The 22,720-nt window shown below is 37.8% G+C and overlaps 1 protein-coding gene across 15 annotated transcripts in view; it reads right to left on the reverse strand.

The window, feature by feature from the left end:
• LOC109458211 (phospholipid-transporting ATPase ABCA3-like) overlaps positions 1-22,720 on the reverse strand; it is a 73,292-nt gene that overhangs the window by 46,321 nt on the left and 4,251 nt on the right. For 9 of the 15 annotated variants that reach the window (XR_016022502.1, XR_016022503.1, XM_088801174.1 and 6 more), the window contains 8 exons: positions 20,867-20,994; positions 17,144-17,285; positions 13,069-13,328; positions 10,911-11,027; positions 10,036-10,153; positions 7,485-7,658; positions 4,212-4,393; positions 2,694-2,831 (listed from right to left, as the gene is read on the reverse strand). Coding sequence is in view for 13 of the 15 variants with exons in the window: in XM_088801174.1 (XP_088657300.1) it covers positions 2,694-2,831; positions 4,212-4,393; positions 7,485-7,658; positions 10,036-10,153; positions 10,911-11,027; positions 13,069-13,328; positions 17,144-17,285; positions 20,867-20,994 (1,259 nt within the window). In the remaining 2 variants the exon portion in view is untranslated. Of the gene's footprint in view, positions 1-2,693; positions 2,832-4,211; positions 4,394-7,484; positions 7,659-10,035; positions 10,154-10,910; positions 11,028-13,068; positions 13,329-14,367; positions 14,497-17,143; positions 17,286-20,866; positions 20,995-22,720 lie in introns of those variants that run through there. The other 6 variants (XM_088801178.1, XM_088801175.1, XM_088801180.1 and 3 more) reach the window with 6 other exon arrangements.

The raw sequence follows: 22,720 nt of genomic DNA on the forward strand, positions 1-22,720 counted from the left end.
GTAAAAAATGTGTTGTTTTGAACAAGGAACAGCATTTTCAGCTGCACGGAGTTTGTATATTAGTCAAAATAAGTGTGAAGGCACAGTGGTATATATACGTATAGTTGGTAATGAAAATGGAGACCTCCCTATAGTCTATGTATGAAGAGTGTAATATAGTAGCTATGGGCTAACTCCACTGTAGCAAGCGCTAGGGAAGCTCACAGAAGCTGCCACCAACGATCACAAAAGTTGATGCCATGATTTCAGCCAGAAGTTTGATGATTCACAAGAGCATGCTAGACATTTTTTGGGATTCTAAGCAGGAGATGTCAAACTCAAATATGGCCCATTATCTGTTTTTGTACAGCCAATGAGCTAAGAATGGTTTCCACACTTTTAAAGGCTTGTTAAAATATAATAGAAAAGAATATGCGCCAGAGATTGTGTGAGGTCCATGGAACCTAAAATATTTACCTGGTCGTTTACAGAATATGTTTGAAAACCCTACTAACGTGTCTCTTGAAAATTCCCAATATTTCAGTCTGAAATGAGAAAGCCTGTTATTCCCAAGCACTCACCTAGGTGGATCTAAAACCTGCCTGTCTGTAGGTGTCTGTGTGTAGGTGCCTCTCACTGGCAAATCCTAACTATAATAGAAAGCAAACAGAGAAGGACATTTTGGGGAAGGCAGTTCTTGGGCTCCCTTTTGCAATGCAGGAGAAACCTTAGAAAGACGTGCTGGTGCTGCCAAATTAACCAGCAATCACCAGGAGAGCATGTCTGCAAGGTCTCTGCAGGCCTGGGCTTCTCCCTCACAGCAGCGCTGCTGACACTCTGAATAAAGGATTCTTTGTTCTGGAGGGGCCTTCCTGTGCCTTGCAGGGTGGTTAGCAGCTTCCCTGGTTTCTACCCTGTAGACGCCAGCAGACTCCTCTCCTCACCTCCCTCAGCCTAGGGGGTGACAACCAAAGTATTTCTAGATTGTCAAATGTCTTTTCTTTCTGGGGGGACATAATCATTTCCAGTTGAAAAGGACTGCCCTAGGGAATCTAATTTTCTCCTATGAATCCAATTACCGTATAGTTGCTGACTGTACTACAATCTGTTCCAGTCATTCTCTCTCTCCAAAGCTATAGCTCTACATCTCCCAACGCGTACCAGAAACATAAGTTTAAATATTTACAAATATCTCAAATTCAGTATGTCTAAAACTCTGCTCATTACCACGCTCTGAAAATATACAGTCCTCAACTGTACTCCCTGGATCAGTGAACGGCCCCTAAATTCACCTAAACATACAAACGAGAAACCCGAGTATGACCCTACATGTCTCCATTGCTATTAACTACTGTATGCAATAAATCACCACGTCCAGTTAATACATTTAGGCCAGGGGTGATCACTCTCCATTCAAAAACTATTTATTGAATGCCTATGGTGTATCAGGTATTGTGCTATGCGCTAGAGTTATATCTAGAAGTAAGTCACATATAGTCCCTGCTTTAATGAAGCCTTGGTAAAGGAAGATAGGGGAAAAAGTAAACTCCTTGAAAGGTGCCAGAAAAAGAGAACTATGCAAGAAAAAAAAACCACACAAAAGCAGATATTTCACTGGCAACAACGCATGTGAATAGACAGTGGGGCAACATCTTTAACCTAACATTCTATATCCAGTGACAGCATCTTTCAAAAGTGAAGCTAAAATAAAGACTATTTCAGACACAGAAAACCTCTGAAAGAACTAATCACTAGCAGACCTACACTAAAAGAAAGGTCAAAGCTAGTCTATCAGGCAGAAGGGAAATGATTCCAGATGGAAATCTAGATAAGAACAAAGGACTGGAGAACACCAGGATTATTAACTGTATCGGCAGTTGTACATCACATTCTTTGCAACTTCCTGAAAATATAACTGAAAAGTTAAGCACAATGATAAGACTATATTGCAGGTTCCATAACGTACGTGTAAGTAAAATGCATGACAACAGCAGCATGAAGGCTCTGAGTGTACAAATAAAAGCAAAACTGATCCAAGGTTCCTATCCTATATGTGAAAGGCTATAATACCATTTGAATGCAGACTGTAATAAGTTAAAGTCGTACAACGTATTGAAGAGAAACCATTAAAATATCAAAACAGAAAGTTATAGTTAATACCAAAAAAAGGGAGATGAAGTGAAATCTCAGAAAAATAATAAATTAATCCAAGAGAAGGCAGAACAAGAGGAGAAGGAAAACAAAGAATATATGGTAGAGCTAGAAATCAAATATGGGATGAATAATATAAACTGTACCAATAATATCAATGATCACATTAACTGTGAATGGCTTGAACACCTCAATGAAAAGCAGCAGTCGTCAGACTGAATAAAGAGTATAAACTAACTATATGTATATATATATATATAAACTGTCCTGCAATTGTAAAGACACAAATAGGTTAACAGTAAAAGAATGGGGAAAATAAAGCAGGCAAACATGAACTAAAAGCAAAGTGGAGTAACCAGCTCACCTGTGGACCCTGGTACCAGGCCCAATCACCTGCAGACTCTGACACCAGGACTCCCTGCCTGTGGACCCAGTGTCTGGCCCACACATGGACCCTACTAGCCGGCTCCTCCACATGTGCCATCTGCCCTTTCCATGGTCCCCACCCACCCGCCTGCCCACTGGCCAGGCACTGATAAAGGGCTCTCTCTTTGAAACAGTACCTTGTACAAATGTTCAATCTGGATATCTGCCACCACTGTAGCAGGTTCAGCCTCAAAATATTTGCTTTGAGTTCTCCCACAGCTTTTCACGTCTTCTTCTCCCTTACTAATGCTTGATTGGCCAAACCAGTATGAGCGCTACAAAGAAAACCAAATATAATTACCAAAATGAGCATTAGGAAATGAAGCACTCCATGTGAACAGACCTACAACAAGGAAAGCAAAGCAAATGAATCAGTGACCAAAGCCTCCCTACAAAGAAAAGTACAAGACCGGATGGCTTCACTGGTGAATTCTACCCAACATTGAAACAAGATTAACAACAATCCTTCTCCAAGCCTTCCAAACATTGTAAGAGGAGGAAACATTTCCTAAACCATTCTATGAGCTCAATATTACCGACACTAAAGCCAGACAAAGATATCCTGAGGAAAGAAACTACAGATCAATATCCCCTACAAATACAGACGCAAAAATCTTCAACCAAATGCTAGCATACTGAATCCAGTATCAAAAGGATTATACATCATGACCAAGTGGGATTTATCCCAGGAATGCAGTGGTTGTTCAATATATAAAAATCAGTCAATGCTACATATCACATTTATATGAAATATCCAGATTATATGAAACATCCAGATTAATCCATATAAAAAGAAAGCTGATTAGTGGTTGTTAGGGGCTTGGGGTAGGGAAAAATATGATGTGATTTCTTAGTGGATACAGGAATTTATTTTGGGGTGATAAAAATATTTTGGAATTAGGTGTGTGCATGTACACTGTAAATGTACTAAATGAGGCACTAAACGAACTTGAAAACACTTCAGCTTGGTTTATTTTGTGAGATGGAGAAAGTTGTAGCATCCTTTCAGGGATTACATTTTGTAGCAAATTGATATATGATTTGAATCTCCAGGATTTAGAAGCAAAAACTCTTTTTAAAGTGCTATGGTTAATAAATAGGAACAAATGGAATTACTCTAGAATGAGGCTGCAGCCAGTGCATTTTCTCACACTTGGTCAGGATATCTTCTTTGTCCACACTTATCCAGTAATGGTAAGGGAGCAGGAGGGCAAAATACAGATGTTCTCCAGTGTTAAGCACACTGGTCTAACAACTGAAAAGAAGCAAGTGATTGAGAACAGACATAGGAAATACCTAACCCTCTTCTCACTAAGATCTAAGAAACCATCACACATTAGTTTAGCTGGGAACAACATGTGCAGATATTTTAGGTTTCTTTATTCTCTGATCTAATCCACTATGTACCACTTGGCTGAAGAAGGGTTGTATTACTCATAATTTTTAATGTATGGGGTTTCAGTCTTATCCAGGGATACTGTGCATTTGCACATGTGGAAGACTTTAAGGAGTATCAAGAACAGGGCTAGCATTTCTTTACAGTTGGTATCCAGATGAAAATGATTCTGCACCTGACCTTTTGATTTGATCCTAAATATTACGAAATAGGCTCATAAGGACTGTGGGCTTTCCCAATAAGCAGCATTAGAACTCACCGTAAGAAAAAAGTACCATGGTTGGGGCATGCCGTACTGCCCTGGAAAGACAGTTTCTACATACCAGGTCACAAGGCCATACAAGAAAGCATCAAGTAAAAGCATTCCCAATATATAGGCAAAAATGAGGTTATCCTGAAGGTTGGCTGGTGTCCAAAGACTATGCCACTTAACACCAACTTCTGAAACAAAAAGGAAGTATTTACCATAAATGACAGCTCAGTGATTGAAACATTAAAGAAAAAAGGTTGTTGATATTCTAAATTTCATTGCTCTGAATTATCTATATGTTGATACCCTTAATATGTAGGTCATCTAAGAAAATGATGGAATATGTAACAACATTGGTTTCTCCCCTCCTCCATTCAAAATTTACAAAAATAAATAGGAATGACTGAGACAAAGTCAACAACTGAAAGAAAAATAATAAAAAAGTCAAATAAAAAGCAAATCTACTATATCCTATCCTTCTACTTTATCCTTCATGCTAAATTCCCATTGAAATAACCATCGGGATACACAAATTTGGAAAAATATTCAACAGCACTATGGCTGGGTGCTGACTGCCAAGCAGAAGAGAAAACGTTTTGCGTATATGTAGTCCTGATGGAAAGGGAAAAAGGAAGTCACCAAAAGAAGACAAGTAATCCTGTGTTCTTCTACCTCGTCTACTGCCAGGCAGAGTGCTGCACAACTGAAAAACACGAGGGCTTGCAGTAAACTCCTAATTCAAAGAGGCTAGATATGAAGATAACAACGGCCCATGAAACTTGCCCTTCCTTCAACATGGGCCCTCCCTTTTCTATAGACCAGCACCGTGAGAAGAACATTCATGAACATTGTCTTTGAGAAAGATACAAATAGTCTGAGATAAAAATTATTTAGTAGGATTAAAAATGGTTATCAAAATGAAAGCCATTTTGAGGCAGTGAATAGCAAATTAGAAACCACAGAATAAATGAAGGTAGAATATAAACTTTAGAAAGTCTACCATAACTTCAGTAATTCTCTACCCAAAATACAACAGGAGTTCCTAAAAGAGAAAAGAAATAACAAAGAAATGAAGCAGTAACTAAATAAAATAACCTGATAAGAAATAACTCAATTAGAAAATTAAAGGTGGACATCCTGTTGCAGTTAAGTCAACAAAACCCCAAACCTAGATAAATTCTAGTGAATTCTTAATGCTTCATGTATAAGACTAATACAAGTATCCATTAAGAAATCATACGTATATTCTTCTAATTGGCTTCTCACTGGAAGTAGATTTTTGTTTACAGACGAGAAAATTAAGTATCCTCAATCCTCCTCATTCATCAGTAACTGCAATGAAATTCTCACTAAATCCCAATAAGATTTTTCACAGAATTTGACAAAGTGATCTAAAATTCAAGTGGAAAACAAAGTGAGAAGAATGACTGAAGAACAACAAAGTATGGTTACATGACTAACAGATATTAAGGCTTGTTATAAAGCTACAATGAGTAAAACCATTGTAAGTACTGATGCAACAATAGATTGAAAAAGATCAACAGGATGGAAAATATCGTCAGAAATAGACCCATGCATATATGGAAACTTGACGTAAGACAAAGGTGGAATTAGAAACCAGTAGAGAACAACAAATTGTACAATAAATGATTGTAATAGCTCGATTTTCATTTTGAAAATAAAATTAGGTTCTTACCTAATGACAAACAGAAGTATCAACTCTATGCTCCCTGAAAATCCAAATGTAAAAATAAAAATTCACACATTTTAGAAAAAAATATAAGATTATCATCTTTATGACTATGGATATGAAAGGATTCCTTGAGTAAAACTAAAGCGTACAAACTGAAGGAAAAGACAGACAAGCTTGATTACATTAATTTAGGGAAGATATGTCATTCTGGAAAGGAATGCAAATGTCATTCTGGAAAGGAAGTCCATTCAAGAAAGGAAAACAAGGAGGAAAGGTACCCCTCGCCCCAGTAAGAAGAAAAGAGTGAGGGCAAAGGACAGAGGACAGGTACATGAGTCACAGGTTTCCCTATTTCAGGAAAACCCTGGAGAACTGTTCTGGTGGGATCATGTAGAAATATCCAACACTGTGACGGTGGCATTGGTAGTGGACAGTGAGGCGGCTAGATAAATGGGCCTCAAGTGGAGCTACTGGCTCCTCATATCTTAAAAGTCAGTCAGAGCTTGTATAACTTTCCAAGTGTTTGTGAAGGCCAAAGTCTCAGAGAAGGCCAGAAAACGGCGGACAACTGGATGAGGGCTTTAAGTCTGGGGCAAGCAGCCAGAACCACACTTCTAACAGATGAGGAACCAGTCCATTGTGCTACACAGGCCACACAAACAGGCCACACAAACGTCAGCTCAGGCTAGGTACTCAACTATAGAGGCAAAAGATCTGAAGATACCACAGAGATTTGAGGTCTCCATTTCCATCCACTGTAAGAGATTCCTAAGTTCCCATCCCCACACATACCATCTTGAAGAATACAAGAGAGATGGCTAAAAGACTGACTGATTCAGAAGAATGTGAATAAATCATTGGATTACACTTACATTACATTTATTTTCTTCAGCCCAGTAATGTACAGTTTAGAGGAAAACTACTTATAGGAAATAAGGAAGCTATATTTGCTTTTTCACATGAGAGTAGTACAATGCATTACCGAAAAGGATGTAGAAAAACTCATGTGCTGCTGGAGAATAAATTGGTCTTCTCTTTTTGAAGGTTATTATACTAGCAATTTAAATTAAGCTACGAATATCTTACAAAATAGCATTTTTATATCGAATAACTTATTTATATTAGTATGCATATTGTATAAGCAAATATACGTGTACTATTGTGGGTAACAGCAAAAAAATTGGAAATCACTGAAATGTGCATTGACAGAGAACTAGTTAATTATAGGACCCCTTTATAATGGAATATTACACAACTCTGTGAAAAGAAAATGGAGTGTGTCTCTGTAGGAGAAGGTCTAATATATAGTATCAGGTGAAATACAGCAAGTAGTAGATTAAGAGATTTAAAATTATTTTATTTAAGAGTGTAATGGGGGTTTTGTGGAGAGATGGGAACTTTTAAATTTTTTCACACTTCAAATTATTTTTTTTACAGTTCACATAATTGCTTTCATAACAAACAAATCTGGGGATAAATAATTTTTCTAACATTTCTTACCTCCTCACTCACTGTGCCACCCACACTGCCTTATTCTACCTTTTTAGGGATGAAATAGCAAAGGTGAAATTTGCAAGGCGAACACTTACCATTTATTTCCAACTTGAGCATAAGATTAATGCCCAGCGCCAAAGCAACATTGGAGCTGAGACAGGCAGCCACCTTCTTGGTGAGGGTTACCTGTTCATAGTATTGAGTAATGGTTTTAAATGGAAAGAAACTGGCAAAATATAGCATGCTTCCAGCAGTAACAGCCAAACGGACTGCAAATAAGAAAGAAAGTGTAGGGTCAGTTTAAAGCACTATGCAAAATAATGACTACAAACAACTTTTTATACGACAATAAAGGACCAGAATGTAAGCTGTATGAGGGCAGGGAATTTGCTTGCTGTGTATCACCCATGTCTGGTACACAGTATGTGCTAAGTATATGTTGAATGAATAAATTAATGTATAAGGTGTGTTCATGTATAGATATTTACCACATGTGATAAATAGTTAGAGTCATTTAAACAAAGATTGACCCATACATGGGCTATGGAAAATTCCTTTTCCTTTCTAAAATTTATTCGTGATCACTTGGCTTAAGAAATTATAAATGTGTACCATCACTATTAATTTAAGTTGAATATACTTAGTGTTTTCAGAGTTTGAAATTACGGGTAGAATAAAAAGCCCTTGATGAAGTTTTTAACACACGCTTCCAATCTAAAGCATGATACTCAAAAGAAAAAATAGTTGAATAAATAAATAACTACCGATGCTGGATATGGTTAGGTCTGTATGTGTGGGACCCTATATGCTAGGAAAAGTGTTCTTGTCAAGATTATCACCAAGAGGGTATAAAATCATCGATGAAAAAAGTGAAAAATACCCAAATAAAATTATAATGCTATAAATTACCATTTTTGGGGGGCGGCCGGTTAGCTCAGTTGGTTAGAACATGGTGCTTATAAATCACCATTTTTCTCTTCCTTTCAATCACCTTATTTAGGTATTGACATAGAAAGCTTTACATATTTAATAGAAAGAACTTGATGAGTTTGAAGATATGTGTCCACCCAAGAAACCTCAACACAATCTAGGCTATAAAGATATCCATCACCTTCCAAAGTTTCTTCCTGCCCTCTTTATTTTTTTGTTATGAGAAAACTTCACATAAGATCTACCCTCCTGGCAAATTTTCAAGTGTACAATCCAGTCAACTACAGGCATTACGCTGTTCAGTAGAGCTCTAAGATTTAGTCACCTTGCACAATGAAACATTGTACCCGTTGACTAATAGCTCCCTGCTCCCCTCGACCCACAGTCCCTGGCAACCACCATTCTGTAGTGTCATGTAGTATTTGTCTTTCTGTGTCTGGCTTACTTCACTTAGCATACTGTTCTCCAGGTTCGCATATGGTGATGTAAATGGAAGAATTTCCTTATTTTGTAAGGTAGACTAACACTCCATTGTGTGTATAGACCACATTTTCTTTATCCATCCACCGACAGACACTTGGGTTTAATACTGCTGGGAACATGGGTGTGCAAATATTTCTTTGAGATCCTACCTTGCATTCTTTTGAGTATACACCCAGAAGTGGAATTGTTGCAGCATATAGTAATTCTATTTTTAATTTTTTGAGGAACCTGTGAACTGTTTCCATAGTGGCTGCAACAGTGCACATTCCCACCAACAGTACACGAGGGTCCCCTTTTCACCACATCCTCGCCACCAGATGTTATCTTTTGGGATTTTTTTTTTGGGGGGGGGTTAGCCATCAATGGAAAGCATCTTCCCAAAATTTAAGTTCCCAAATGCCAGCCAAAGGCCAACCTTGAAGCAGGCTTTTCTAAGAATAGGCCTGCTGTGTTAATTCTTTTCTGCACAACTGCGAATACTGACTGTGAATTGTGAAAACCCACCAGCTGATGATATCTATGATAATACATTAAAAGTTAAATTACCTGACAGTTAAGTCTTACCTGTAAAAACTAAATTTATACCCTAAAATAGTTCAATAGGGATGATAGTCTGATGGGTCACTTAAGGAGAAAGATACGGGAGGAATAATGGTTAATACCTGTGGTCCAGAAAAAGAAATACACCTTAATCTTTTGGGGAGTGATTATAAAATTGCTAATAGAGAATCATTTCTATAAAATCTTTAATAGACCAATTTGGGGTTATCCGGTCACACATATTTTCCTTGTGCGAACTCACATAGAGAATTACTTTTCCTTTGTCTTTATGTATGAGACACAGTCTTGCCACATAGTTAAGTGCACAAAGAACATACGGAATGAAGGAATGAATGAATGAATGAATGAATGAATGAATGAATGAATGAATGAATACCTCCATTCCTTGACATGCTTTCAGAGGTGATTTGAAATCAACATCTGCAGAAAGTATCCTAAGTTCTAACTGGTGACAACTTTATTTTATATATTCTTTATATATATATATATTGGGTCATACTAATTTTCAATGGTCTCTTTACCTCCTGTTAAATCAGTTCATGTGCCCTTCATCTCCTATGATAGAACGTAAGCCAAGACCATACGTGAGGTGGCTAGGAGGAGCTTCCCAACATGATCCTACTATGTCCAATTAAAACAGAAATCGTGTTACAGGAGAAGTCTTGGACTCACCGTTACTGAAGAAGGTGCTAACCATAAAGGCAAAGAAGATTGAAGCAATGGCGTAACATGTAAGAAAGACAAAGATGAAACTACAGTCACTGTAGCGGAAGACTGGCTCATTGACAATCTACAATAAAACAAGTGTGACAGGCTGTAAGGCACACATTAAGAAGCGTCACGTAAACATAAGGGGAGAGGGAGAAAATGACAGCCCTGAAGAGAGCGCGCACACGGCTGGCTCAGGGACTGAAGCTCAATGAGATGGAAAGCCAACTAAATAACTTTTCCTTACAGAAAGGTTTTTTCTCTCAGAGACTCAGCAGTATGTGAGTTTCCATAGTGGAGACAATAAAAGCCACATTTGACCTTCCTGGCAGCCTGAGACTAAGCACCCACACTTGTGAGCGGTGCCTTCACCCCTCTCAGAGGACAGCGGCAGCAGGCTGCAGTCAGCTAGAGCTAAGATGTCTGATACCGTACATATTAACCACCTCTGGCTATTGAGCATTTGAAATGTGGCTAGTGTGACTGTGAATTTTTATTCTCATTTAATTTTAGTTATTTCTCATTTAAGTTAAAATACACAGTTTGGTACTTCTAATGAAAAGACAGCATATAAATTGAGACGTGTTGTAAATATAAACCAATAAGCCAGCCACACATTGCAGTTTGAAGACTTAGTACAAAAAAGAATGTAAAATACCTCAATTTTTAAATTTGTTTTATGTTGAAATACTTTGTATACATTGGGTTAAATTAAATTTATTATTAAACTAATTTCACCTGTTCTTCTATACTTTAAAATTTCTACTGGTTATTAAAAATTTAGTATTACATATGTGACTCATTTATTTCTATTAGACAGCACAAAATGAGACACTTGCCTTGACAAACAATAACACACATATCAAAGAGATAATAATGATATAAAAAAAGAAGACTGTGAAGAAATACGAAGCCCAGATCATCCAGTTTCTAAGTCCATTTATAAGTTGGTACTCCTGCAGAAAAGTCAACACAAATCAAGTATTACATATGTCAGCAATTCGTAATGCTTTCACATATATTTTACAAATTAAATTCCCATAAAACCTATAAAAAAGGGGGATGTCATCTCTATTTTGTGAACGAGAAAAATCAATGCTCAGATAGTGTGTTGATTAAAATGACGCTGTCACGGCCGTACTGGCATTAAAACATGTTTCTCCTAAGTTCAGGAATGTTTTTTCAATCCTATTGGACCAAAATAGAAAACATTTCACATTAAACTTTGAAATACTAAGAATCTCTTTCATATTATACTCTACTTCCAGGAATGCTAGAGAAATGTGTGAGTGTGTGTGTTTTAATCTAATTGTAAGTTAGAAATTGGTTGTATTTCTTATTCTTGTTTCTTATAGGGAAAGTCTTCTTCCCCACTCTGACTGCTTTCAAGATTTTCTCTGTCTTTGGTTTTCAGCAGTTTGAATACAGTATGTCTCAAGGGTGTGTGTGTGTGTGTGTGGGGTATTTATCCTACTTTGTGTTCTCTCAGCTTCTTCAATCTGTGGTTTGAAATCTAACATTAATTTTGGAAAACTCTCTGCCATTATTTCTTTAGCGCTATTCTCTCATCTATTTTTTGGGATTCCAATTATGTACATGTTATGCCATCTAATATTGTCCTATACCTTGTGGATACTTTTTTCTAGATTTTTACATTTTGTTTTCTCTTTGCATTTCAGTTTGTATGATTTCAACAATCTTGTATTCAAGTCTATGATTCTTTCCTCATCAAGGTCAAGTTGACTGATGAGCCTGTCAAAGGTATTCTTCCTTTTGGTTAGCATGTTTTTTATTTCTATAATAGCAATTCTATATGACTCCTTACAGTTTTGATCTCTGACAGCATTACCTAGCTGATCGTGCATGTTATGTATGGTACAGAAATGAGCTAACAAAGATGGCTTGAGACTATCAGAAAGACATGTCTGCAAGGTTGGCCCTTGGCTGGTATAGGGGAACTTGGATGGTAAGCTATTCTCTCCACTGATATAAAACTTTCCCTCAATGATAGGGGGGTGACTGTGCTGAACCATTTGCACATATGACAACAGTATGGTTTATGCAGGAGACCTGCTTTCTAGGAGTTTGGAATTTTGGTACATGCTAGGCAACGGATGCCTAGATGACCAGCGCGCCATCAAATCTGTGAGTGCTGTGTCTAATGGACTTCCCCGGACAGGAAATCATAGACATGCTGCTGGGTTTTCATTCCTGGGGCAAGAGTGTACTGTGTGTGACCTCTTATGAGATTACTTGAGGAGGCCTGCAGATGAATTCCTCCAGGCTTTGCTTGTGACAGTTCCTCTTATGATCCAGCTGTGGATATGAACTAAACCACTAAAATCAATTCCAGCTGTGAGGATATGCTGAGTCCCACAAGTCCTTCTACTGAACTTCAGAAAGTGGAGTGGTTTTGAGGGCCCTGGCCGCACACACCTTTCCCTGTAGAGCCTTTCACTTAACTAATCACAATCATAAATTCTTTGTCTGAGAGATCTAACATCTGTGTCCTATCTGAGTCTGATGACTGATCTGCCTCTTTGACTGTGTTTTTTCTTAATTTTTGGTGAGACTTGTACTTTTTTGTTGAAACTCAGACATGTTATCCAGGGGAGTAGATATCGAGGTAAACAGGCCTAAGTGTGGGAATTTATGCTCAGTGAGCCAAGCGTTGAGTTGTGTTTGAAGTTCCCCGTTACTCCAAGTACTAGAGACTTTAAATTCCTCTAGTGACCTTTCTGTCTCCCTTCTTGTCTTCAGGGTTTCCCTTTCTGCTGCTCTCCACACAGTTTGCCTCTGAAATTCTGCCAGCTTGGAAAAGTGACATTACTTCCTTTCCTGTTTGCACCTACTGGGATGTAATTTGCTGCTACCAGGTGTAACATCTACCTATCAATGCTGAATATGTAGAAATAATCCAACTCTCCACATGAAAGTGCTCCACAAGCCTAAAAGAAAATCTTTACAGAAACTTTACCAGAAAATAATTGGGATTACCTTCAATCCGTCTTGCTTTTCCCACACAAGGAATCGCATGATGGAAAGTACAATTGGAGAGAACATGAGAACAAATATCAAGGGGAATAAATCACTAGTGATCCAAATTAATTCATCAAGAGAATAAGCTGGGTGTGGAAATCTCTGTATGAAGATGCTAATGCCGTCAAACAGCTTCTGGGCAGCACTGTTCCCATGATACAGCATGATGGCCTTATCTAAGGCCTGCTGGACAGCCAGGAAACCTTCACTGATGTACCCTATGTGAGAAAACAAACACTGTCAAGTAAAACAGATTAAGCGACAGCTCCAACACACAAAAAGCAAGGCAATTCAAGTAACTCATGGCTTGTCACCTACAGAACTTAAATTTACTGGTGTGGGGCCGGCCCGGTGGCTCAGGCGGTTAGAGCTCCAAGCTCCTAACTCCGAAGGCTGCCGGTTTGATTCCCACATGGGCCAGTGTTCTCTCAACCACAAGGTTGTCAGTTCAATTCCTCAAATCCTGTAAGGGATGGTGGGCTCCGCCCCCTGCAACTAAGATTGAACACGGCACCTTGAGCTGAGCTGCCTCCCGGATGGCTCAGTTGGTTGGAGGGCGTCCTCTCAACCACAAGGTTGCCAGTTCGACTCCCGCAAGGGATGGCGGGCTGCGCACCCTGCAACTAGAAACGGCAACTGGACCTGGAGCTGAGCTGCGCCCTCCACAACTAAGACTGAAAGGACAACAACTTGACTTGGAAAAAGTCCTGGAAGTACACACTGTTCCCCAATAAAGTCCTGTTCCCCTTCCCCAATAAAATATTTTTAAAAAATTAATTATCAGAGAGATGAAGATTTGGAAATGTAAAAAAAGAAATGAAACTCAGAATGACAGATATTCTAGTAAGTAATGCAGAATGGCCCTAGGAAAATTGTTTCACTGAAACTAACTCAGCCACTCAAAAGGACAGCTTAGGATTTAATTTGATTTTTTTCTACTAATTTTTAAGGTTGGAACTCAGATAACTAATTTTAGACTTTTTCTTTTTTTATAATGTGAACATTTAAAGTGATAAAGTTCTAAGCATTGTATCCCTCAAATTTTGCTCCCAAACCTGAACATGTCATCTTTGTTCATTATTCAATATAAAATCTTTTCTAATGTCTTTGTGATTTCTCCTCTGACTCATGGATTACTTAAAAATATGTTGATTAATCTCCAAATATTTCCAATTTTTCTAATTACAGTTGAACCTTGAACAACATGAGTTTGAAAGGCGTGGGTCCACTTATATGTGGATTTTTAAAAATAAATACCTGTACTGTTTTCAATCCACAGGTGGGAGTCTACAGAGGCCGAGGGTCAACTGTATGCATTCATCTACGCCATTGTGTACAGGGGACTTGAGCATCTGTGGATTTTGGTATCCACGGGAAATCCTGGAACCAATTCCTAGTAGACACCACGGTAAAACTAAGTTTTTGGGGGAGTCAAAAGTTATACACAGATTTTTGACTGCATGGGGGGGGGTCGGTGTTCCTAACCCCCATGTTGATCAAGGGTCAACTGCCATCTTATTGACTCTAATTTAATTCTACCAGAGAACATACACTATATGATTTCAATCTTCTTCAGTTCACTGAGATTTGTTTTATAACCCAGTGTAAGAGTTATTTATCATGGTGAAAATACCATGTGTCCCTTAAAAAAAAAAAAAAAAAAAAAAAATATATATATATATATATATATATATATATATATATATATATATATTCATCACTGTTGAGTATACGTTCTACAAATGTCAATCAGTTCACAGAAATGGAAAATGTTATTCATATTTCATGTTATTCAGCTACTTTACAATTTTTTTGTTTAGATGGTCCGTCAATTGCTGAGAGGATATTAATATCTCCATCTATGATTGTGGAATTGCCGAATTCCCCCTTTAATTCTGTCAATTTTTGCTTCATGTATCTTGAAGTTATTAGGTTGGTGCAAAAGTAACTGTGGTTTAAAAGGTTAAAAAAAAAAAAAATCGCCAAAAACGCAATTACTTTTGCACCAACCTAATAGATGCATACACATTTATAATTCGTACATCCTCCTGAGCAACTGGACCTTTTTTTCTGAAATCTATTTTACCTTATATATATGTATGTATCTGCTCTAGCCACTTTATAATTATTGTCTTTAATCAAATTTAGAACTCTTCCAGCTATTTTTCTACACATTTTTTTTCTGTCCTCTTCTCTCTTATCCCTCAAGGACTCTAATTATACATATGTTAGAAACAAGACCACATACAAATGTGAACTTGTCACAGATTAACAACCAAATTGTAGAAGGAAAAACATAAAAGAGAATAGCAGGAGAATGTTTTTGAACTTAGGAGTAAGGATGGACTTTGTAAATGAAAACCGAGAATAGACCACATGGGAAAAAATGATGAATTACACCAAATTAAAGATTTCTGTTCAATAAAGGACAACACGTACAAAATCAGAAATTGGAAAAAGGTACTTTTAATATTTGGAACCAGTAATATATGTAAAATATATATGGAATTCTTGAATAATTATAAATCTTTAAATAAAGTTTGGGTTATTTTATTTGAAATTCTCTCTATTCTGTAAAAGGATTGTTGTTTTTAAGTTTTTAAATATCAAAAGGGTTCTTTAGTGGTGAGTTAACTACAATATTAAGCAGTTTCCCATTTCTCCCTTGTTTCACGGAATGGATCTTAGTTTTCTATTCACTTCTCTGTCCATCTGTCTTAGTCTTTGTACCCTTGTCTTTTGTTTACTCCTTCTTAATTTCAATGTTTTCTAGTCCTTCATTCTCCCTTCTCTCTCTAACATTTCCCCCCAAATAGTATTGTTTTAAGGAAACCTAAGGCTATATTGCCTGTCCTCAAGTCATATGCCACAATTGAGAAGTGAAATGACACAATCAAACCCCAATGTCGGAGAAAAAGTTACTCGGAAATATCTTGATCAAGTACATAAATTATTATATAAATTGTGCAACATTAAGTCACAATCTTTTTTGTTCACCAATAGTATAAAACAAAAATTTTGGATTCAGATACAAACAGAAACTAAAGATAAACGATGAGTGTCACTACTTGGAGAGATGCATCACTGCCACCTCATGTCATGTCTCCCGTTCATGCTCAATACTGCTATGCCTTTGTCTCTCATCACTTCCAGGAGAAATTTCATACTTCTTCACTGTACACACTAGGTCTTTAGTGACCTTCTTTCCTCCTAGCCTCATCTCTGACAGTCTGCCACAGGGACCCTCTCTTCTCACTGTTACAACAAATAAAGCAAGCAAACGAGAGGCCATACACTTCCCTGAATGTGGCATCCTGTCCCACATGTGTCTGCTGATTTTACTTGCGCTGCCTAGAATATTCCCCACCCATCTTCACTTAGCTAACTCGTACAGGTACCTATATGTTCAGCTTAAAATTTTTTTTTCTCAACGAGTCTGTAAGAATTATTTTTAATGACTGTCTAACAGGTTCATTTATTCTTTTACTGGTTATGCTGTTTCCAATTTTTGTTGCTAATGCTAGAATGCGTATAGCTTTTTTCTTTTATTTAATATTTGCTAAAGATAAAATCTCAAGATAGTCAGTAAACCCAAAGGTAAGGGCTTTTGACATATGATAATATGCAAAATAAAAATATGAATTAAAAATTACCATCACAATGTGAAACTTTTAGATCAAATCAAGAAAATTGTATATAGATATGAACACGCAAGGTCAACAAATGAAAATGTGTGGAAAGCATAACACTAAACCACAACTACATAAAGATAGATATATTGATACGAGAATTGAAAGAGAATAAAGCATGATATAAATTATATACATCTATGTATTTTTTAGGTTTGCCAAATACTTAAGATTGAAAAGTTGTTTGGTGGAATGCAAATTTAATTTTTAAAACTATCACAATAAGTTAAGAATAAACAGATTTATTTTATATATATCATTGTATATGTATACCCATCAATAGAACCATATATATATGCATACATTAGTATGCAAATGTGGTAACAAAGCAAGGACCTGCTCACCAGGACTTCCCCCATCATTGTCATCTGGGTTCCTGGGTCCTGACGTTGTATAAGAAGGAAAGAGTAAGGATGTTTTCCAGTTTAACACATCTTTCGACTTGAAACTCCTTGGTATCCTAACAAAACGCAGATGATATTTTACCTAGAAGTAGCAACAGGAAACAAACTACGCTTAAAACCAAACAAACTGCAAAGCAAGTATTAGAAATAAAGAAAAAGTAAGAGCATATGGAAAACCATGTGACCTGAAAGAGGGGACTCATCTGATGTCAAAGTGACAATGAATGGCTGACAATGACCGACTCCAAGCACAACGTGTATGCTCCCGTCACATCTACATTGGAAGTCCTCTCAACTGGAGACAGTTCACAAAAACAAGATATACACATGGCCCATGTACCGAAAAGCTTCTCCACGTCACACAATGAAATACATGCAAATTCAAACCAGAGATTTCTTTCTTACCTACCCCACTGGAAAAATCAAAACCTTAACAACAAACTCTATTAATAAGGCTGCAGGCAGTTTAATTTGTTGCTTGTGGGATGCAAAAGGATACTACTGTAATGGAGAATCTGGAATGTTTAACAAAAACCACATATGGGTATGTATTTACTGTTTGATTCAGCAATCCTACTTCCAGGAAGACTTGGAATATATGCTTCCAACAATATGAAGAAAACATATACACACGTTTGTTTGCTGTTAACATTATTTGGGGAGGAAACATATTGAAATTAACTTAATTGGTCATACATAGGAGATTGAGTGAACTATGGTACCTCTACACAATAGAAAGCTTTGTATCTGTTCAAGGTATAGTCAGAAAACAGAAATCATTCTAGATAACTGAAAGAGTGAGAGAATTCTTAGGTACCAGGTAGCAACAGCAGAAAGCAGCCACCAGCCCTAGGACGAAGGAAACAAAATCAAGAGTCAGGAATTACTAAAAATTATAAACTGAGAGGAGAGATCCTGTGGGGCTGCAAACCAAACCTCTGAGGTGGGGACACAAGTCAGCTAGAGCTGTGTCTCTGAGCTTGAAAGAAAGGTCCTTTGGGACTGGGACCTAGGCCTCTGAGAAGGAGTTCCAGTTGCCCAGGACCAGTTATTTTTGAGAGGGTGTGGAGAGGCTGATTTTGAAAAGTGTTGGACAATCTGCAAACTGCATTTGGCTGCTGCTATGGGGAGAAAGTGCTGCTGCCAAAATAAAGAAGTGTTGCTGGGATGTCAGTCACGGAACTACAGGCAGACAGAAAGCCAACAGGAAAGCTCAAGTTTCCTCTTCCCCCAGTCTTGCCTCTAGTGCCTTCTATTAGCAGAGTCGCATACAGAGCTGGCTGAAAAACCAGAAATGTAGTTACAGCGTCAAAGAGCAGAGTGTGAAAGAATGGATTTCTGGTTCAAAAAGCAATTTATTGACAAGTATGCTGCCTTGTGCATCAAAGAGGAAAATGAGGTATATGTATGTAATTCATACTATATACAATACATACAAATTTAAATGTATGTATCTATATAAATTTGTATGTAATATGTATAGAATTTATATTTATCAATACATTTAACCTTTGGATGCACTGCAGAGGAAGTTGGAGACATTAGCACACTTCTGCCAAAATACTTTAGCATTTACTAGAATTCAGTATTTGTTTATAGTTCTTGAGGTAAAATTTACATACAATAAAATGCACAAATCTTAACCGTATATTTGCTTAACTGATGGATTGCATAGGGTAGATGTGTGTTTAGTTTTATTTGGACAAATGGCAGGCAGTTTTCTAACCTGATCATGCCGTTTTCTATGACACCAACAGTGGCTTCACATCCTTACCAACATTTGGTATCGTCAGACTGTAACTTTAGCCTTTCTGGTGGGTAGGCAGAGGTATCTCATCGTGGTTTAAATTTGCATTTTCCTGATGTACACTGACAATGCACACTTTTCCATGTCTCTATTGGCCATTACTATATCTTCTTGGATGAACTATCTATTTAAATCTTTTGCTCATCTTTGAAACTGGGCTGCTGAGTTGTAGGACTTTTTAAAACATCTTGGATACTAGTACATTGTCACATATGTTTTACAGATAAATTCTCCAACACTATGTCTTGATAATTCATTTTATTAAGTGTACTTCAAAGTAGTTTAAGTATTTTAAGGGTCCTACCTGCCTATCTGGTGCAGAGAGTGCTTCCTGAGTCTGGGTCTCCCTCCCACCGGCTCCTGGCTGCCCTCATGCATCTGGGCAGGAAACTAGGAGTCTCAGGCCCATAGAGTCAACAAGGCTTCCTGGGCCCGGCCACTTACTGTGGCTGGGTCCCTTTTGATGGTCCCACCGGCCACCCACTCCAGAGTCTTGCTGGGAGGGGTGTCTCCGGCCTGTGGAGACAAAAAGGCTTCCCGGGTGGGGTCACTTGTGTCAGTCCCTCTCGCTCCTGTGCCTCAGTACGTATCTGTGAGGGAGGGGCACCTCAGCCCTGCTAGGGAAGGAGAGTATTTCTCCTGGCCCCTAACTATTTGTAGGGCTCCCTATCCATTCCTCCTCCTGGGGGGGTCAGAGTCACCTGATGTCAGAGAGACTTCCATCGGATCCTGGGGTAGAATGAGCCTGTCCGGGTTGCCTTCTACTATTAGGCTGGGGATCAGAAAACCCTGGGTCTCGGTTGCCTTCTGGTGGAACATTAAGACGTATGCCCCTGTGTTGCTCCTCCAGGTTTGGGATCTTAAACCAGTTTGCACAATATTATATGTCAATTACATCTCAACACAGCTGGACAAAACCACACCAAGTACTGGACAAATAATCTGGGGAATTTTGATGTCAGGAATCTAGTTCAGATATTTGAGGACATAAGCACAATCAGTGATGAGAATGAAACTTGAAATGGCACTGAAGACACTTGGGGCCAACGTATATTGTTGAACCTAAATTCCTATCAGCATATGGATGATTTTGACTCAGTAAATGGAAGGAAGCTGGCACAGAAGAATGGAGTCACAGGAGGATGGATACCCTAGGACATACCATCCTAGCAGTGGTTTTATCAATCTTGCCTCCTCCTGACGAGCATCTGTAACTAAATACAGGATGTGGCTCCATGTCTGTATATTGTAGAGTGACTATTTATTTCCGTCACCACCAGGACAGATTCTCTGTTAAGATCTTCCAAGGAGATACCAAGTCAAAGCTCTGTCTTTCTTGCTCCTTCCTGTGGGCTATGTTATAATCAGATTCTCCATGTTTATGGATGTCCTAATTCTGAATCAATATGGCTGAGCCTTAGAGTTTTCCCTAGAGATTTATGAAAGTATTCAAATTCTGTGTTTCATTCAGAGAAAGAGGGTTTTTTCCATGGTTAGCGGTCTGTTAGTGAAGATGCATCTGCTTTAGGCTTATTTATTGCATCAGACTGCGTAGAACCAGAAGCATTGCTTGAGTAGTCAACGTTGCCCATGACCCTAAGGCCTTGCGCATGGGAGATATAGTTCTTCTCTTGTCAGCATAATGCGATAATTAAGAGCACGGGAGTAATTAAAGTTACTCAGAGGTGCATTCACATTCTTGCTTTACTGTATACTAATTTTTTCACCTTGAGAAAACTAGTCTCTTCATTTATAAAATAGGGCTAATGGTATCAAATTCATTAAAATTCTGGAAATTGGAAGTGCAATTACTAGAACACTAGTTCTTTAGAAATCTCTAAATGAAAGTTTCTCACCTGCAGTGGCAGAGGATCATTGCTGTTTGTGAAGTCACAGTCAAACACCACGGCAGCCAGCACTTTGTGAGATCTACGGTCATACTTCACGTACCTATCAAACTCCGTTTCTGAAGAAAAGCCTTGAACTGCAGAGGCAAAATTGTTCACGTCAAGAAAAAGATCTGATAATCCCTCATGAGAGGGGAGACACTACTTTACATGGACCAAAACCTATCCAAATATTGTAAAATTAAAAACACTGCTCCTCAAATATTGGTATCATAACTACTTAGTGGATATTTGGGGTTCAAAACAATTTTAGGTATTTTATAAAATTCGACTACAGTTTTAAATAATAATCATCATCAAACATATAAAAAGGTTAGTCATTCGTCATCAGGCAAATGCAAATCACAATCACAGTGAGACACCACTTCACATCCACTGAAATGGCTGTAATAAAAAAGACAGAGGATAACAAGCGCTGGTCAGGATGTGGAAAAGTCGGAACCTTCACACAGCGCTGACCAGAATGTAAAATAGTACAACTTTAGATAAGTCTGGTCGTCCCTCAAAGTTAAACAGAGTTACCATATGACCTATTTATTCTACTCCTAAGTAACATATGTCTACATAAAACTTACAGAGGCACGTTCACAACAATATAATTTATAAGCGCTCAAAGGTGGAAACAACCTCAATGTCCATCAATTGATGAGAGATATACCAACTAAATGCAGTCTATCCATACAGTGGGATAGTATTTGGCAATGAAAAGGAATGAAGTAGCAATACATGCTACAACACGAATGAACCTTGAAAACATTATGCTAAGTGAAAGAAGCCAGTCACAAAAGATTACATATTGCATTTATATATAAAACTTATATAAAAGGCTTATACCGGGGGTGCCAAAGAAATGTATACAAATGGACACTTTGGTCAGCGCTGCTCAAGCAGTAGTTTGCTGTAATCAGAAGTGTCTGGACGCTGACGGTAATCACTCTGAGCACCTCTTATAATTGCAGAAGTAAAAACGTGACTTGTATCCTCTCTTCTTATTGGTATATATTATTACAATTTTAATAGTTTTTTTCCTTTCTTAAAAATGTGTATACATTTTTTGGCACCCTCTGTATATAAACCATTTATATAAAAGGTTTATAATAGACAAGTCTATAGAGACAGAAAGTAGATTAGTGTTTTCCTAATCTTGGTGGGGATGAGAAATTGTGGGGTCATAGCTAAAGATTGCAGGACTTATTTTTGGTGAAGAAAATGCTCTAAAACTGATTGTGACAATGGTTGCACAACTCTGGGAATATACTGAAAGCCACTGAATTGTACACTTTAAATAAGTGACTGTATCATATGTGAATTATATCTTTAAAAGCTGTTCTAAAATAAACTTAAGATAAATCAGGAGGTGGAGATCAGTTCTAGTCCTAGAAGAGTTTGAGAAAGAAGGCCATGCTGAAAAACAGTTTTTAGAAATAACTGTGGAAAAATTCCCCCAATTGGTGAAAGATAGAAACGTACAGATTCAAAAGGCTCAGTGAACCCTATACAGAATAAATCAAATCACATACATCATATTCAAACTTTTGACAAATAAAGAAAATACACTGAAAGCAGCTGGAGAGAAATGACACATTACCTATAGGGCAACAGGGTTTCAAATGACTGCAGATTTTTTTTCAGAAACTGTGGGAAAGATGTTAGGAAAATTTGCCTTCATTGGCTGATGTGAGCTTTTGTCTGTTAGCTTTCTGTTCCCCCCCCCCCATGAGAGACTGCATGTGAGGTGATGGTTAGCTTAGGGTTAAGAGAATGCTCCCTCGTCTCATTTCTGGCAGGGGAGATATAAGGTGA

The sequence above is a fragment of the Rhinolophus sinicus genome, chromosome 10 (assembly GCF_057876585.1).
Source record: "Rhinolophus sinicus isolate RSI-liver-muscle chromosome 10, RSI-T2T, whole genome shotgun sequence".
Classification (NCBI taxonomy): domain Eukaryota; kingdom Metazoa; phylum Chordata; class Mammalia; order Chiroptera; family Rhinolophidae; genus Rhinolophus; species Rhinolophus sinicus.